The sequence below is a fragment of the Pseudonaja textilis genome, chromosome 7 (genome assembly GCF_049901715.1).
Source record: "Pseudonaja textilis isolate UNSWEBS1 chromosome 7, rPseTex1.2, whole genome shotgun sequence".
NCBI classification, from domain to species: domain Eukaryota; kingdom Metazoa; phylum Chordata; class Lepidosauria; order Squamata; family Elapidae; genus Pseudonaja; species Pseudonaja textilis.
Window position 1 is genome coordinate 14545612 of NC_141996.1, and position 18270 is coordinate 14563881.

The 18270-nt window shown below is 38.6% G+C and overlaps 1 protein-coding gene across 6 annotated transcripts in view; it reads right to left on the minus strand.

Annotated features, from left to right (window-relative positions):
• The window catches only part of TRPC6 (transient receptor potential cation channel subfamily C member 6), a 71755-nt gene that overhangs the window by 33928 nt on the left and 19557 nt on the right, over positions 1-18270 (minus strand). For 2 of the 6 annotated variants that reach the window (XM_026706938.2, XM_087937067.1), the window contains exon 2: positions 1782-2553. In XM_026706938.2, the coding sequence (XP_026562723.1) occupies positions 1782-2553 (772 nt within the window). Of the gene's footprint in view, positions 1-1781; positions 2557-12174; positions 12292-18270 lie in introns of those variants that run through there. The other 4 variants (XM_026706937.2, XM_087937066.1, XM_087937068.1 and 1 more) reach the window with 3 other exon arrangements.

The following is an 18270-nucleotide window of genomic DNA, read 5'->3' on the forward strand; positions in this document are numbered from 1 at the left end:
ATTATAATAATGTGACTAATACATAACTGAATGGTCAGGTAATGAACAATCAAGGAGCAGAAGCCCTGGATTTTATGGCCAATTACAAACCTATTAAGAAAATAAGATATGAGTGATCTATAATAGGAAACCCAACATAGCAGTATGGGTTTTGCAGTTCTGGCTTTCTCTCCCCTGTCCAGAGAGTAGAAAAGATTACACTGATCAACAGCCTTTTTCGATCGGATCTAGATTTTATTGCAGTGGTATTACCAAGTTTTAGATTGCAGGGGGGAAAAACTGTAAACTACTGTAAGCTACTTTAAACATGCTTTTCTTTTGATCTTCTGTTTTGTGAATAAAGTACAGTTGTTTTTCCTTAAATTGTGGTTCAACAGTTTCATGCAAAAGGCAGATGGGTTTTAATTCAATACATTTTAATTTATGGGATAACAATAACGAGAGATCATCCTAAACAGACTAAAAAAATTTCACTATTCCAAAAATCCCAACTTGCATGCAAGTTTCTCTAAGAATTAGAAGGTGAAGTTCAAATTCTATGATAAAATCAATAAACAGAATTCAAGCCTTCTGATTCCTTTCATTCTTTTAACGTAAAGTTTTAAAATTATTACTGGCCACAGAGACAGCTGCAATAATGCCAATGTTTTATTACTTGTATGTCTAAAAAAATCAACTGTACTTTTTTGTCATTTGAGGCCATTATCCATTACTTAATTAATTATAAGTTTATTTAACTCTAGTATCAGAGTGGTCTGCAAAGTTTAAATATAAATTATTTAAAAATATCATGCAGTTTTAGAAAGTTATCTAAAATGTAGACATAACAACCATTAGCACATTTTATCCTACTGTAATCTAATGCATTTTATTATTTTGGGTGGAAAATTTATCTTCCAAATTTGTAAACATATTTAAAGGATAAAGGTTTCCCCTTCCCAGTCGTGTCTGACTTTAGGGGCGTTGTTCATTTCTGTTTCTTAGTCAAGAAACCCAGTATTGTCTGAAATCATTTCCATGGTCATAAGGCCAGCATGACTATACACCAAGGCAATGGAACTCTGCTACCTTCCCACCAAAATGGTACCTATTTATCTACTTGCATTTGCATGCTTTTGACCTGCTAGGTGGGCAAGACCTGGAGCAAGTAATGGGAGCTTGCCCCATCATGCGGCACTTTGGGCTCAAACCTGGGCTGTCAGCTTTCTAGCTGACAAGTTTAGTGTTTTTAACCATTTTAGAGCCGCAGTTAGTGGCGCAGTGGTTAGAATGCAGTACTGCAGGCTACTTCTGCTGACTGTTGGCTGACTGCAATTTGGCAGTTCAATTCCCACCAGCTCAAGGTTGACTCAGCCTTCCATCCTTCCAAGGTCGATAAAATGACCCAGATTGTTGGGGGCAAGATGCTGACTCTGTAAAACTGCTTAGAGAGGGCTGTAAAGCACTGTAAAGCACTGTAAAGCAGTATATAAGTCTAAGTGCTATTGCTATTGCTGAGCTATCATACCCCCAGGAAAATACTAATAATTAGTAATTGCTGCCTATATTAGTTTTAACTTTGCAAACTGACTTGATATTTGTGACTCAATTACTTTTTACATCTAGCTTAGAATGCAAAATACAGGAGTCAAACCCTCAAAGTCTACTTTAAAACTTTCTTAAAACCTTTTTTATGGTTTATATGTTTTTTATGGGAATGGAAAAGAGTTTAAGATATTTGCTCTGATCCAAAAGAGGTTATATAATGACAATTCATGCCTATCCATTGATTAACATCTTACCCTGAATTCTTTTTCGATGTTAGCAAGCACAGCCAACTCATTGCTGAGTTCTAAGGCAGTCATAACCGGGTCCTCACTTGATAAAGACAGATAAGCTGGACTTGCTAGGCCTTTGTAAGCATTGATCCTGGATCTAGAATGGCTGAAAGTGTCATTCCTTTGCTTCTTGTTGCATTCGCTGCATTTGCAGAAATAATCATGAGGCCTCTCAATCCGAGCTCCTTTCCTCAGCAGGATGTGCACAATTTCATACTCATGGCAGTGGGCGGCAAGGATAATGGGGGTCACGTCGTGCGAGAAGCGAGTTCCGTCCTCATCGTAGGCGTAAAAGTCATCATGTTGCAACTCCGATTGACTAGGGCTTGTGGCCAGCCTCTTCCCTTCTGCAAATGCAGGATGGTTCAAAATGGCTTCAACAATTCGGATGTAGCCTTTGCTAATGGCTAAGAGTAGTGCATCTCCAACACGTGACAAGTTTTCCTTCTTAAGTAACAGCTCCGTGATTTCCAGATGTTCATTTGCCACAGCCAGTTGTAATGCGTTCTGGCCCATGTAATCCACACAGTTCACGTTGAGCGATGTGCATTCCTCCAGCATTTTACGGACTACAGGGATATTACCATATTCTGCTGCTTCCAGAAAACGCTCTTCCTCGATAGAAAGGCTGGTTGAATGATCATTAAACATATATGCCGGGCCTCGAATAGCAGATCTCCTGCCTTTGTCTCTAACTACAGTCTGTTGGCGAAAGCCATACCGGTTCTCAGCACCTCTACTAAAAAGAAAGAGAGGATTAATGCTTTGGCCACCTTCCTTTTTTAAGGATACATTTGTCGGGTGCAAGGAAGAACAAGGAGAGAGACATAAGGAGCTGAAACAGAGTGGTATGCTTATTGCTACACGCCTATAGACAGGAATCTGGTCACACTACATTTCCCCCACACTGTCATGTCCCTGTCGGAGTCTGACTCCGAGGAGGAAGACGAACAGTTGACAGGGAGCAGGAGAGTGGCTCCATTGGCTGTGAAGGAAACTGGGGAAGTGTAAAGTCAGGCTGGGCAGAGCAGCGAAGAGGTAGAACAAGGGGGAGGGAGTTCAGAGAAGGACCAAGGCCCACCCCCTCTTCATCCTAGGGCATGCAGGGAAGAACGAAGAAGACAGCAACGTGGGTTGCATGGCTTATAAGGGAGGAGAGGTCCCTGATTCCCTTCAAAAGGCACATCTGGGGAGGGAGTTTAAAGGAGAGGCAGTTGCAAGCTGCGTTTTCCAGGAACAAACACTGAGTTTATTTAAATGTTGGCTGCTGTTATCTGCATTCCTGGAATCCTCCAAACTGGTTTGATTTACTGCCGTATTACTTCACTTCTGGAACTCCTTGCCTTATCTTGCTTTGTTGGATTTATAGTTTAAAATTTTCTGTTTACAATATTTTGGACTAGAATATCTGCAGCCAAAGGCTATTGCAAGTTCCTGGGAGTTTTTCTCCAAACCAGAAGGTAACTGGGCCATTGGGGGGAAAGTTGGAGCTAATAAAGAGACTCCTACTTATCATCTGACTGGGTTGTCTTTGTGCCATGCCTCGGTCATCACACACAGACAACTACTAGATATACATTGATCTCCTTTCAGCTGCTTCCTTCCCATGAGTGACTCTTCAATCTTTTCCTCAAATCACCTCGAAATTCCACAACATTTTTAGAATCATTTGTGGAATGTTACTTCAGACTCTAGATCTTCAGCCAGGTCTCTTGCAACTTCCCTACAGACTAACAAAATAAAATTAATATTTGAACAAGATGCATATCCTGTAATCCTTGCACTGTCTGCTTGGATGTGGATTGTAGAGTGCTCAAAGTATTTTACTATGTTGCAAAGTTTAATGTGTTAGGAAATATAATTGTTTATATACATGGGAGTGATATTAGTCAAATTAATATTGAATTAATTATATTTAACCCTATTTGATGTTACATTAAAAGTAAATTCAATTTAACGTTGGTCTTCCCAATGCCCAGTTCTTTATCTTACTCATTTTCATCTTCTCTCCAGTTTTATCTTTTAACCAGTTTTTGGCATATAGTTCCCATTATACTACATGTGGCCTCCATATAGTATAAATCAGAGGTCTTCAAACTTGGCAACTTTAAAACTTGTGGACTTCAACTCCCAGAAGTCCAGAAGTCTTAAAGTTGCCAAGTTTGGGGACTCCTGGTATAGAAAAACAAGCTCAGGAAAGAGTATTCGTAACTCAGGGTTGAACTAAGGGTTGGTGGTCTCTGGGTTTGGCTGATTTCTTGTAGATGTTTCAATACTCAACCAGGTAACATCATTAGTGCTAGGTTTTGTTTTCTAGTAATTCTTCGGCTTTTTGTATATATTAAGATCTGTTCATGATAACCATGGTTTGGTCTTTGTCTGCTGGAAGGATGATATTAACTAGTTGGATAATGAAATAATCTACATTGAAACCGATTAAGTTCAGAGAGCACCAAGGACCCCACAAAGGCTGGAAAATGGTGCAAATAGCATTAAAAGGTTTAAATTTTGTGTGTTGAAATTGTTTCCTCTAATAACCAGTAGAAATGACTGAATTTATTTATAGTCTTCGCACTGTTTCACACTTGATATCATATACCTTTTTACACTAGTCTATTTCAAGCTGTGTATTTATGCAATTTATATGTTTAAATTTTTACCTATTTTTTTCTCAAAATTTTCTCAAAATGCATATTTAAATGCCTAGCTTTATCATGTTTTAATTGTTGAGAGCAGTTTTGCAATGATGGGACCAAAATTAATTCTGCCTGTTTAAGCTGTGATAAGAGCATCTATCTAAGTAATATGTATTAAATAAGCACCTGTAGGAAGTTGCCTGCATTTGAGTGTTTTTACATTCAGTAGAACTAAAATAATACCTTAAAGAGAGAATGAAAACTGCTGAAAGCAATCTTTGCTACTGATTCATCCTATGTACTCATTTGCATTTAATTTCCACTTAAATCAATGTCATTGTAATTACCTCTTCATCTGATTGCAATTACATGTTCTTTCTTTGAAAATTATTTTTTCCAGGCATACAAAGAATGTATGGAGGGTCAATCGGATAATTCTTTTAAAACCTGATCTCTATTTAATCAGTGGCTTTCAAAACACCGCATTTTCTTGGAACTGTAAAAATATACCTGTAATAATATATTAGAAGCTCCAATATCATCTCAGATTAGCACCAGACTTAGATGAAAATTGGAAAATTGAAAGAATTGTTTAGTTTTTAAAAGGCTGTCAGATCTCGACATTTTGCTCATAAATTAAATTTCATAAATGTTGGCTTAAGCTTTATATTTTAAAAACTGCCTAGTAATCATTATAGTAATGTTAATTACAGCTGATGAAAATTTGCTTATGTTATCTACAGAAGCTTCAGTTTCAATTCACTTTGTTCACTACCCTTCCCAGAACATTTAAATATTATAATATATGCACTGCGAAGTACACTTGCAAGACAATCTTTTCAAATTAAAAAAAAATCTGAACAACTTTTTTAGAGTCAAATTCTTAAGCTGAAATACCTTGCTTTGAAATAAAACTTGGAAAGTTAGAATTGCAGACATTTTCCTGCCAAAAAGTCACTTGCATCTCAACATAGAACAAAATTCACTCCCTATCCAGACTTACAAAGAAAATGAAGATAATTCCTCTAAAGCAGACAAATTTGTGAAATTTTAATGAAGCACGTGACTCACATGGAATGTAAATACCCGGAGGACAGTCGTGCACGGGTTATCACCGAAACTTTGCAACCATATGGAAATAGAGCAACTGGCAAGCTTATTCAATTCTATTAAAATGTATGTCTTGCTAGAGAAAATAACTCTTAATTTGATGGGTATTTATTACAACTTTTTCAAAAATAGGAGAGTAATCAGCATCTGACTGAAATGAAACTGACATGAATACTAGGATTATACTAATAATACTAACACTAATTCAAACCCATCTAATACAGCTGTCCATGGAGATTCTCAGTCAGTCATCCAGATCACGGTTGTTCCAAAGGTGCTTTTTTTCACGAGGCAACTGGACTTTCTTGGGTTTTCTTTGAAGACGTTTTGCTTCTCATCCAAGAAGCTTGTTGGATGAGAAGCGAAACGTCTTTTTAAAAGAAGAAGCAGGAAGTGCAGTTGCCTCTTGAAAAAGCACCTTTGGGACATCTAATCCAGTGGTGGGATTCAAAAAGTTTTACCAACGGTTTGGTGCGCTTTGCACATGGGCACACACTTTGTGTGTGCACCAAACACACACTTTGCACAGGCGCAGAGGCATTTGTGCAATGCAGCTCCTGCAAGCCTGCACTCTTCTGGTTGCTTCAGCAGCTGCCGCGCAGCACTCCGCTATGCCGCACAAAGCAGCTGAGTTTCAAAAGCAGGGAATAAAGGTGAGTAGGGGAGCCCTGGTGGGCAGGTGGGCCCAATAGCAGAGTGGCAGAGAGAATCGGTTCACTCTCCAATGCTCATCGCTGCTACCGGCTCGGCAGAACCAGGCTGAACTGGTAAAATACCACCACTCTAATCCAGTATTCTATGTCAGAAAGAGAGAACAGTTTAGAGCAGGGGTCTCAAACTCAATTTCATTGCAGGCCACATTGGGGTTGTGTTTGACCTCAGGAGGCCAGGAGGGCTTGGCCAGGGGAGTGTGGCCAGGGAGGGCTGGCAGGGTGGGCGTAGCCAGCTCGTCATCACTCGTGTGGGGGGCACCTGTGGCAGCCCTGGTTGGGCTTGTGGGGGACCCATTGTCTCCAGCAGAGGAAGGTGAGACAATGGAGAGTGCCAAATCCTTCTCTTCCAGAGGAGCCTCTCAGGCCACATGGAGGACCCCCCGATGGCGGCGCAGGCTGTCCAGAGCTCTAGCGCCCAGCCCTCGAGCTCCCAAAGGACTGGGACCCCACAGCTCAGCCCAGCCCAGCCCCACTGGATTGGTTAGAGGCATTCAAGAAGCTCATAAGTATGAACAGTCTTCTGATACCATCACCCTCTAGCAACTATTTGAAGCATGTACTCTGTGATTCAGGAGATTGTGCTGTATATACCAGTGTTTCTCAAACTTAGCAATACGAAGATGTGTGGGCTTCAGCAGAATACTCATTTTTCCCCATCCAGGCAGAGTTGGCTCTGCACTGAGTATGTTTAATGATTCTCACTGAGCTTATTTTTCTTTATTTTTCACTCTTGGTGAACCAGTGCACTTCTAACACCACATAGCTAAATATACAAGGTAGTATCAAATGAAATCATTTATCTCTGTTAGAAATGTCAGATAAAATGCACTATCCACAGTCCTTTTTTTTAAGCTTCCCACTTCTATACATTTGCAGATAATAAAATATATTAACCTTTTGATCTAAAATTCAAAACACACCGTATGTCTTCACATCACATTGCTTAGAAACACCAGTGCTTAGCAATGGAGTTGCCAGTGCCAATTGTAAGCAATGTACACAAGCAGACACACCTAACTCCAATAGTCTATTCAGCTATTTCCAGTGCTCTAAAACTTTAGCAGCAGCAGCATCAACAGGATAAAAAACAGGTGCATCCAAATTGAATTCTAGGTTTACAGTTACTCCTGTCAGTTCTATTATAGCATGTTCCAGTTATGTTGAATTTCACTTTATAAAATGGGTGGCTGCATTTTTTTTAACCTCTCTAGGTGGCAATTATGGCAAAATACATTTGGAAGGCACCAGATTGGAGAAGGTAATTCTATAAAATATGAAGATAACCAGAAAATCTTCAAAGCAGAATTGTCCACAGTTAATCCTTAGTCTTTGTCTCCTGTATTTGTCTAGTCGTTTTCAAAATCTAAGCTAGTAGCCATCAACACATCTTATGGAAGTAATTGAGGTCTGGGCCATACAATGATGTGGGTTTTTTTTAATCTCATATAAATCATTATATTACATATTGTAATCCAGAATACTAATGGTTAAAAACAATCATGTTGCTCATTTCAGACAATGAGTTTTTTTCCCTGTAGAAATAACCCTTCCTTACCATAGCCTCTGGTTTTGAGTAAATGCCATTTCCTTCCCCCCAGATATATGAATGTCTATCATTCTCTTTGGGGAAAATAGAGGCAAAATGTGCTCTTTACTTATGACCTGCCCAAAACTTTGTTTTCCTGCTCATTTTCTTTAAAAAAAAAACTTTTTAAAATTTCAAAGCAGAAAATATCAAAATATTTGCAATGGTGGAATGAAAAACCAACCAATTCTTTTCACTGCAAATTTATCTGAGGAGATACCTAGCTTACAGGTATTCAAGTCCTGATATTGATTGTGGGTTCTAAGTTTAGCAAGAGGGAAAATACAGTGCTACAGATTGTCAAAGAATCCTACCACATACACAAATGCAAACAGCCCTTCCTATTTCATTTGTCTTTTAGGAAACACACTGCCAAAAAGAAATCAGTGCAAATGCATTTAGGAGTTTGGTAATAAAGTGATGATATTGATTGGTGGTTGCTTTAAAGTGATAAATCACCACCACCATCATCATCACAAAGAACAAAGCCCAGCAAAAGAAATGATTGTGTGGCAAGAGAAAGCAAAGGCAGTACTAAATCCCAAAACAGCTGGAGCATCATTTAACACCATTGACATTGACAAAATGACCATCAGTCAATTGCAAAAGGCAACTTTGCTAGGAACAGCTTACATCCTGTAATAACACCTCTAAGAGCATCAAACATCCATATCTGCCGATCCCAGGTCCTTGGGAAGCACTTGATAGCTGGATAAAAATACCAAATGCCAGTCTAAGCATGGACTGGCTGACTGTGTGACCAACCATAACAATTCTTAATGACCATCAATTCCAGGTGACAATGACTTTGAATACACTGGTATTATTAGGGGACAGAATAAAGTATCTTTCAAGAGTGGACAGAAGATGCAGAACAGCAGGAATCCAAATGGCAGTAGATCTGAGAAATCGGAGATAGGAAAGCAACTTGGGCAACAAAATATAAGATCGGAATCTTGTAGAATGGTAGTTTATATACAGAATGTAAAACTAAGTATGATGCCAAGAGTTTCCCATATTTTGTCCCACAGATTAAAAAAAAGGCATCTCTGATAAGGAGGACATGTTTTGGACTGAAGCTACAGGAAAAGGACAAGAGAGCCATTCTGATGTAGTGGTTGACGTGCTGGATGGGAGACCCTTGTTGTACCGATAGTCCTTGATTTATTACCACAACTGAGCCTGGAATTTTGTTTGTAAGTCACTAAGGTCATAAATCCAGTCATCATGTGACCAGACTCAATTTTATGACCATTTTTACAAGTCATCATGGTTTGTTAAGTGAATCAGGTGGTTGTAAATCTCAATCCAGATTATCCAGTAGGTGCTTTTTGCTGTTATTTTTGCTAGGAATGGCAACAAAAATCACAAAACATGATCCTTTGACTGAGCAATGCTGCAACCAGTTGTAAACCAAGCTGGCTGACAAGCGCTTGAAATATGATTACGTTGGAGGTCGTGTGGTAGTCATTACTTTAAGAGGGATTGTAAGAAACTTTTCAAGCCTGTTGTAATTTCCAATGATTGTTAGGCAACTTGTCATTAGTAGAGAACTACCTGTAGTCCTCCCTTAGGCACAGAAAACAGCTAGGTCAGGGATCTCCAACCTTGGCAACTTTAAGCCTGGTGGACTTCAACTCCCAGAGTTTCCCCAGGGAATTGAAGTCCACCAGGCTTAAGGTTGCCAAGGTTGGAGACCCCTGATCTAGGTGACCTTGAGCCATTCAGCGCCAATCAGTGTCAGGTTCTGCATATAACTGGCTGTAAAATAAACCCTTATGACATGATGCCTTGATGACTTTGCTGTGTAAACAGGCAACTACAGTGCATAAGAAGAGGGTCCTGCAAGCAGGACCAACACTAAGAAAAATGTAGCAAATCCATGTTTAAGAGTCGTTCTCAGCAACTGCATTAATCCAATCACGGTTTCTGAGCATTATGCAGGAGTGGGATTCTATGTGGTCTATAGAACCGGTTGTTACGATTCTGCGCAGTTTGGAGAACTGGCAAATCGTGCTAATGGCTGGCCCCACCCCTCTCCGCCCGCCATCAAACTTGCCTGCTTTGGTAAGTTGCTATTTTTCCTTTTTTTTTTCTCCTCTGCTGTGCCAGGAGATTTAGATTAGCTAGAAAGCAAGAAATTGTTGGATTGCTTGCTTTCTAGCTAACCTAAAAGCAGAGCTGAACCTCCCTTAGGACTGAAGCTTCTATGTTTCAGTACAGACTCAGGTAGCAAACTGAAGAATGGTAGATCTGTGATTCTGTGAGCAACTCAATCTGCCTGCCTGGTTTGCCTGATTTTGGGTAAAAGTTGCTCTTTGTTTTTTTTATTAAAAAATTCAATATTTACATACATGGTGCATTGTGCATTAATTTTGTGGTTTTGCTTGTTAGCAAATTTTATGAGTTTGCTTGCAAGCAAATTTTATGTGACAGACTCAGATTGCAGAATGGTAGATCTCTGAATGAATCTGATTCTGTAAGCAACTCAATCTGCCTGCCTGCTTTGCCTGATTTTGGGTAAAAATTGCTTTTTAATTAAAAAATTCAATATTTACATAAATATTTATAATATTTACTTACAAGCCACACTCAGCAGTCACATGACCACCAAGCCATGCCCAGTCAGCAAGCCACATAACAACCAAGCCACACCCACAAATTAGGCCATGCCCACAGAACCTGTTGTTAAATTTGACTCCTACCCCTTCCATTATGTCACAATGCCACTGTTTTCTTGGAATAAACAATATAAGTCATACTAATGGACTTTCCATTACAATTTAATAGACTTATTCAAACCCATTTATTTTGTAAATAAGGCATTTTGCTCAAAAGTCCCATTTCTCCCACAATTATAAGTGCATTAGAGATCAGTTCTAAATGGTCAGAAATGCTTATTTGTAAACTCTTTCAAATGGAGTTGCCAATTAAATTTATATCAAAGTGTGTAGAATAATTGGTTTTACTCAACTAAACAAAAATCTTGGGGGTTTCAAATACAAAAATTGCAATATTTTTGAACAATACTCAGATGCAGAAGTTAACATTATAACTTTAGGAAATGAACTTTGAAAATTAATAAGTCTTTAATAGACTAAAGATCAGCAACTTTCTAGCTGTAGCAGCATATATATTGAGGGGAGGACACACACATGGGGATCTCCTAAGGCAGTAATTCCCAATGTTTTCCTTTATATAGATCACAAAAAGTTTATGTGGAAAACCAGTTCAAGTATGAAGCTACAAACCAGGAGACTGTGAGTTCTAGTCCCACCTTAGTCATGAAAGTTGGCTGGATGGCCTTGGGCCAATCTCTTTTTCTCACTTCACAGAATTGTTGTTGTGGGGAAAAATAGGAGGAGGAAAGAGTATTATGTATATTTGTTGCAGGATAAAATCTAATAAATGAAGAAATAAAGCATTGACACAGAAAGTTGGCAAACCATCCATAAACAATAGGCAGTGCTGTACATGTGCTCCTTTCCAAATGGACATAAATATTATGTGAAAACAAATGTAATTTTTTTAAAAATGTAATAAATGAATAAAATAGCCAAAATCTTAGGAAATTACTAAATCTCATGATATTTTGGCATTCCTGTCTAAAATTTAGCAAGCCTTGAGATACAAATCCTATAAACTTGTGAATTGAATGAAATTGTACAATTGCAAGACCTCCCAAGATTTAATTAAAAAAAAAACAATCTGTATTTGCCACCTGTATCAATAATTCCTTTTAGGATAAAGAAGATAACCTTGACAGGAAGATGATGCCTAAGCAATAGAGTTAAAAACATTTTTAAGTCCAGAATATCCAGAATGAGCCCAGAATGACACCTCCCTAATTCAGAGGAGTACAAGGGGACAATGTAGAACATAATCAGACTTGGAAGACTATAATATTAAAGCTAAAGGAAAACAATGCAACATACTATTCAAACCCTTATCCTTGGTTGGGTGCAAAGATGGACAAACGGGAAAACTAGATCTTTGCATGTGAGCTGTATATTCCATATTCTTTCTTTAACTAAATTCCAGTATTGCAAGTTCAGGAACTATGATAAATAAATATGAGAAATTATATTAAGAAGACTTTTACCAATCTTAAGTTCAGGGAAAACAGAAATATTAATTTTCCCTATTTTACAGACAGTATTATCAGCAATTTGTTTTTAAAAACTCCAGGAATTTAAACGAAAATTATTTATTGTAGTATTTGTTTTTTTACCAACTTACTAATTTCATCTGGATGCATCATTCTACATATTTATGTATACAACCAATAAATTGGACCCACAAGAAGGACTTACTTCTGGGTAGACATGCATAGGATTGTAGTGTTAATTATTTCCCAAACAATGTACAGTATGTCAAGAAATAATAACGGTGTCTCAAGCAACTTGCCACTGATTTCGGCTGCACCAAGATTTCACTCCTAGAACAGAAAAAACTATTAATTTTTCTTTAGCACCAAACTGGTGTTTACAATAAATATTGTGCCATCTACTATAAATCAGATCACAACATGGAATTCAGAGTAGGCAGAGATACATAAAGTCCACTGTGCTACAGAGCTTTTCATTGCTGAGACTTCCATAGTAGTATTTGGCATTATTTTAATGAAACAAAGAAATGCAGGAGCAGAATTCTTTAATTGGTTTCTAGAGATGGTTATTTTGCTTTATGCCAGTTTCTAAAATATACCTTCCCTAAAAGACCAAAATGATCTCTGTTGGTTGTATTGAGCAAAAATAAAGGCATATGTTATCATACATGTCAACTTGACAATCCAAAGCACACAAACAAGACCTCACAGAGATTCATAACATCCACTGATATAACGAAACATCAGAAAAGAAATGTGGAGATAGAGTTTGGTCTTGCTACTTGCTCAGTCTTCCAGGATCTTTCTTACAATCTATTTTTTAAAAATGCATACTAATTAATTACATGTAATTAACACCCTATTTGGTCACACCACCCCAATTTTTTCAAATTAATCCCTAAAATTTTAAAGCTCTCCATTAGTGATGTTTCTCTCTTGCTTTCGGGATTGAGCCAAGTAAGTTGGTTTATTAAAATCAAACACGAAGCTATTAATCCACTGAACCATTTCTTCAACTCACCTAATATTACCTGCTTGGACTGGCAGCTCCTCTCTATGGCTTTGCTTAGCTTTTCTTGACTATCTTTAAACCAGGGGTGCTGAACAACTTCTGAACAAAAGGCATGCACTTCACACCATCATCCTATAGACCCGCCCATCCAGATAATTTCCTAAAGAATCATCTTGGTAGTACATGGGAGATACATCTCAGCAGAAATGCTGGGACAGTAAACCATACCTTTAATCTCAGAATGGATGGAGTTTAGTTATTTGCTGTAGGAAGCCATGAAGAGATAATCCAAGGTTTAGAAACTGAAGGCAGAGCACCAATAGCAGTCACTAGAGTTGGCCTCTTAAGCAGAGATGTTCTGAAACATTGCTTCAGCATCAGTCGGTAGCTCTTTAAGGACCATCGCAAGAAGAGTGGAGTATTTATCCTCCCTCTTTGAAAGAGGGCAGTCCAATTAAGGAAATTGTGAACTATGCACTCTCGGTGGTAATAAGTGTATCAACATATGCTGCTGCCAGTGGGAATAGCAACACAATAACTGCAAGATGCTAAGAGCTAAGGCAATCCTTTGAGAATGGAAAACAATACTGGGATAATGTCAGCAGAAAGACCCATCTAGCTGCATTTCATTATGTTCAGTACCACAGGGCTAATTGGCTGCCTGCTAATCTTCTGTAACACACAGTGCTTTTTTTAAGCAATGCAAGGCTGCAATTCTGTGTGGACAGTATTATTGATTCTGTTCTAACAGAATTTTGGTATAGGAATCCTTGAAACCCATTTTCATTTTCATTTTAGAACATTATTTAGCAAAAGACACACAAGGCAGACAAATATAATATTTAACTTCTTGTTGTGCCATATTCATCATCGGATGTTGGCGACCATTTTGGCCATCCTATTTTTATCAACAGCCCCATGAAAAAGTGCTGCTGACTTTTGTCCAAAGCAGTCCCTTAGATTTTGAAGCCACGATATTCTTCTTCTTCCTGGACCTTATTTGCCTTCCATCTTTCTTTGGAGGATTAAGTGAAGGATGTCATATTTTTCCGGGTGTTGCATCACATGTCTGAAATATTCCAAGTTTCACTTTTTAATGGTTTTGATGATTTCCCTTGGCTTTCCCAGGTGGCTTATCACCTCCTCATTACTGCTTCAAATATTTAACTGTACATATTCAATATTTAATACAATTTAAGAATTCAAAATCTTATCCATCATAAGGTGAGATGGTGCTAAGTCCATACACATGCTAAACATACCAAGCATTAATATACTGGTGTGCTGTCCAAATGATTCCACCAAGTTAATCATATAAGCCATTTTTTGGTTCACTTGCTTTGGCTTGCGGTTTTGATATTAACACTATCTATGGTTTGTTACCATCTGTGGGATACAGCTGTAGGTTTTTTATGCCTTAAATAACTTTTTCATCTTGCACCATTTACTTAGAATTCATGAAGCACCAGTTTATATTTATGAGTCAACACTTTTGCTATTTTTATTTACTAATATTAGTCTGAAAACAATTAAACTTCTTCAATTGTTCTGTGCTAAACATTTCTGAAACCTTTAACACATTATTTTAAGGAAACAAGTCATTTCTCGGGGCTCTTTCTAACATTTCTAATATAGGTAAATCAGTTACAGTATTTTTCCTAACATTTATACATTGGTAATTGGAAAATTACTCACGGTTACTTCCTATTGGTTGGTATCTATTTTCTCTTAATCTCTATGTATAGTGCTCAGAGGTGGTATTCAGCCAGTTCTGACAGGTTCTGGAGAACCAGTAGTGGAAATTCTTAGTGGTTCGGAGAACTGGCAAATACCACCTCTGATTGGCCCCACCCCATCTATTCTCTGCCTCCCGAGTCCCAGCTGATAGCCTGGGTCTTTTTTTGTTGTTGCCTTGCATAGGAGAAGGGAGCTGGAAATCAGGTTAGTGGGGAGGGAATGGGGATTTTACAGTAACCTTCCCCTGCCATGTCCACCAAGCCACATCATGCCCACCAAGCCACGCCCACAGAACTGGTAGTAAAAAAACCTGAATACCACCACTGATAGTGCCCAACATACGACCATAATTGGGGCCAGAATTTCCATTGCTAAACAAGGAAGTTGCTAAGTGAATCACACCCAATTTATGATCTTTTTTGCACAATTGTTAAGTGAATCACGTGGTGGGTAAGCGAATCTGGCAGGCAGCTGGCAGTCAGCAGAAGTAGCCTGAAGTACTGCACACTAACCACTGCGCCGCTGTGGCTCATTAAATCTTTTAAATCAATAAATCATCTAAAATCAGAGCCTAAACATTTGAAGTTTCTTTTAAAACTGGCACAAAAGTTTACAAACGTGCAGTACTTCAATTACAGTAAATTGGAATGTTTTTTTCTCTCTCCCTTCCCTCAAACCACATCAGAATGCAGATTATCCCCATGTAGAGTGGTGAATGCATTTCATTTTAGGCTAACTGAAATTGAGATTCCTGTTTGACACAGTGGGTCAAAACCTGCCATTTGTTTCAACTTGGACCTCCGAAGTATGTGACTATAAAGTTTCCTTAACGGAAAAGGAAGTCAAAAGGAGCCGAACAGGCAGAAACGGTTCTGTATTTGGAGCATTAGCAGCCATACACTCTACGTGTTAAAAGCATCTCTTAACAAGCTCCCTGGTGGTTGTCATCCATTGAAACAAACGGGCATTTATGTTTTTTCACTTAAAGCTGAGAAAACATTAAAGGCAAGAAATTATTTACATAGTGTAGCTATGGCAGACCTGAATCTGGAGAAAATCCCCGGTAAAAGCCTTGATTTTAGTGACTTTCCTTTCAAACCTTAATAAGTCCAAGGAAAAAAATGTTGATAGATATGGCACAAAAGATAATGTGAAAGGCACAAATTATAATATTATTTATATATTATTTATATAAATAATTCTATATAGCCCATCATCAGTAACATTTCAGCAATTGTCTAGTACTTTTAGTAAAGGTTTTAGCTGATCGCACACACAGAGGAAGGTTGGATAATTACTTGCACTATATCACTGCAAATTACTGTAATGCTTTCATTTCTCTGATGTGGAAAAGCCCAGGAGATAACATTATATGCAAGTTATATTACAAGATATGTTGTTACTCTGGCAACTTTTTATGGGTTTCTGCTGACACTGGAACTGAAAAAATGATGTTTTTTTGGATTTGTTTAGATAAGATATGGGATGAAGAGATCTGTTGAGGCCCTCCAGCGGCCAGTGGAGCTGGCAGCAGTTTCAGACAGTGAGGAGGTTGGGGAGGAACATGGGCCAGTCCTGGAGTCTGGGGAAGGCTCTGAAAAGTGCTCTGTGTTGGAGACAGAGATGGGGCCAGGGCTGTCTGACAGTTATCAGCTGCCTTCAGAGTCGGACATCAGTGAGGCAGAAGAACAGCTAGAGCCTGTTCCCAGTGTGCACATGCATAGAGCTGCCAGGAGAAGGGAACAGCTAAGGAAGAAGGGTCAACTTGGGGGTAAAGCCACAGGTGGACAGTGAATGGCCTCTCCCATAGGGGAGGAGTGAAAGGAGACTGGGGTTTTGCAGGAGACAATTAGTTCAATTCATTAGGGTGAAGATTTGTTCCTGCATTCTTACAAAGTATTGTCTGCTACAGAGTGGCGTTTGGAAGATATCAGCCTGGCAGCTCTCCAAGCCTGATAAAGGTCTGTAGTTATGAAATCTCTTGAAAGTCTGTTGGCTGGGACTTTGCTGAAGAGGAATTCACTGTAAACTAAATAAAAGGGGTTTTATTGGGACAAGAAGTAGGTTTCATGCTTTTGGGAAGCCTAGATCAGAACAAGATCAATTTTTGTAACCTTAGAGGGGGTGAAAAGTCATAAATTTGTTTACACTTGTGATGAAGTTTGGAAGTCAAACACCAAACACACATCTGTATCATATTCTTGCTTTCTTTTCATTTGTTCATTTATTCTTTTTCCTTTGCAAGTTTTATTCTTTCTTTCTGTTCTCTTTTTTTCTTTAATCTGTATTATACTTTACGTTTGTAATAAAAAAGTTCTTAAACATATGTAAACTGATTTGGGATGGAAGAAGCGGGAAAATATTTTTCTGGTGTTCCTCACATATTAATTCAACAATAAATTCACTGATTTCTGCTGAAAAGTTAATATTATTGATTTCCTCTGAGATTGATGCAATATCAAACCAAGTTTAGAAATTATCAGGTGGAATGGAATGGAATAGAATAGAATAAACTATTAGTTAGGAGGGATCTTGGAGATCTTCTAGTCCAACCCCCTGCTTAGGCAGGAAACCCTATACCATTTCAGACAAATGGTTGCCCAATCTCTTCTTAAAAACTTCCAGTGTTGGAGCATTCACAACCTCTGGTGGCAAGTTGTTCCACTGATTAATTGTTCTAGCTGATGGGAAATTTCTCCTTAATTATAAGTTGCTTCTCTCCTTGATTAGGTTCCACCCATTGCTTCTTGTCCTGCCTTCTGGTGCTTTGGAGAATAAGGTGACTCCTTCTTCTTTGTGGCAGCCCCTGAGATATTGGAAAACTGCTATCATGTCACCCGTAGTTCTTCTTTTCATAGCTCAAGTGAAAAAGAGAATGTGCAAGTTCAGACTTTTTGCATTTGTTCTCTTATTAACAAACCATAATACTGCCATTTTGCCTGTAATGTCAAACAATGGTTTGTGGTTACCAGGAAAATGGAAGGAGAACCATCTTCTGGTTATAAGAAGGACATTCAGCTCAGTATCCTGCCAGTAAGCACATAGGAAAAGAGCAGGATTGCAAACTCTGCATTTAGGACTTGTCAGCCTCCAAGAATCCTTCTTCTGCTTGTCTTTCTGGCTGCCATAGAAGGGGAGAGGGAAGATTGGGCTTTGTTGGGGGGGAGGGAAGAGTGCGGAAAGTTTGAAATGGTGAAATGTAAAAGTTGGGATGTTTTCTTGACTACGCTTACTTGCTTACTGCGTAGATGTAGCCTCTTATCTATTCAGGCCAAGGTCAACCGTCCTGGTGTGCCAGATGTCTGAAAGACCACCTGAAGACGCCCCATACTGTACGCATCTCAGATTGGTGGGAACATTGGCATAACTTTGTATGTGTGATTGTTGTGCCTATTGCCTCAGATCTTGTATTCTTCTGATGCTACCACTTCGATTGTTTCAGTAAAAGTCCTTTTCTCTTTAACAATGGAGTCTATGGTTTTCTTTCTTGGATTTTGAATGGAGTCTCACCTGACAGGACTGGGCCAAGATACTTAGGCAAAGGCTAAGGAA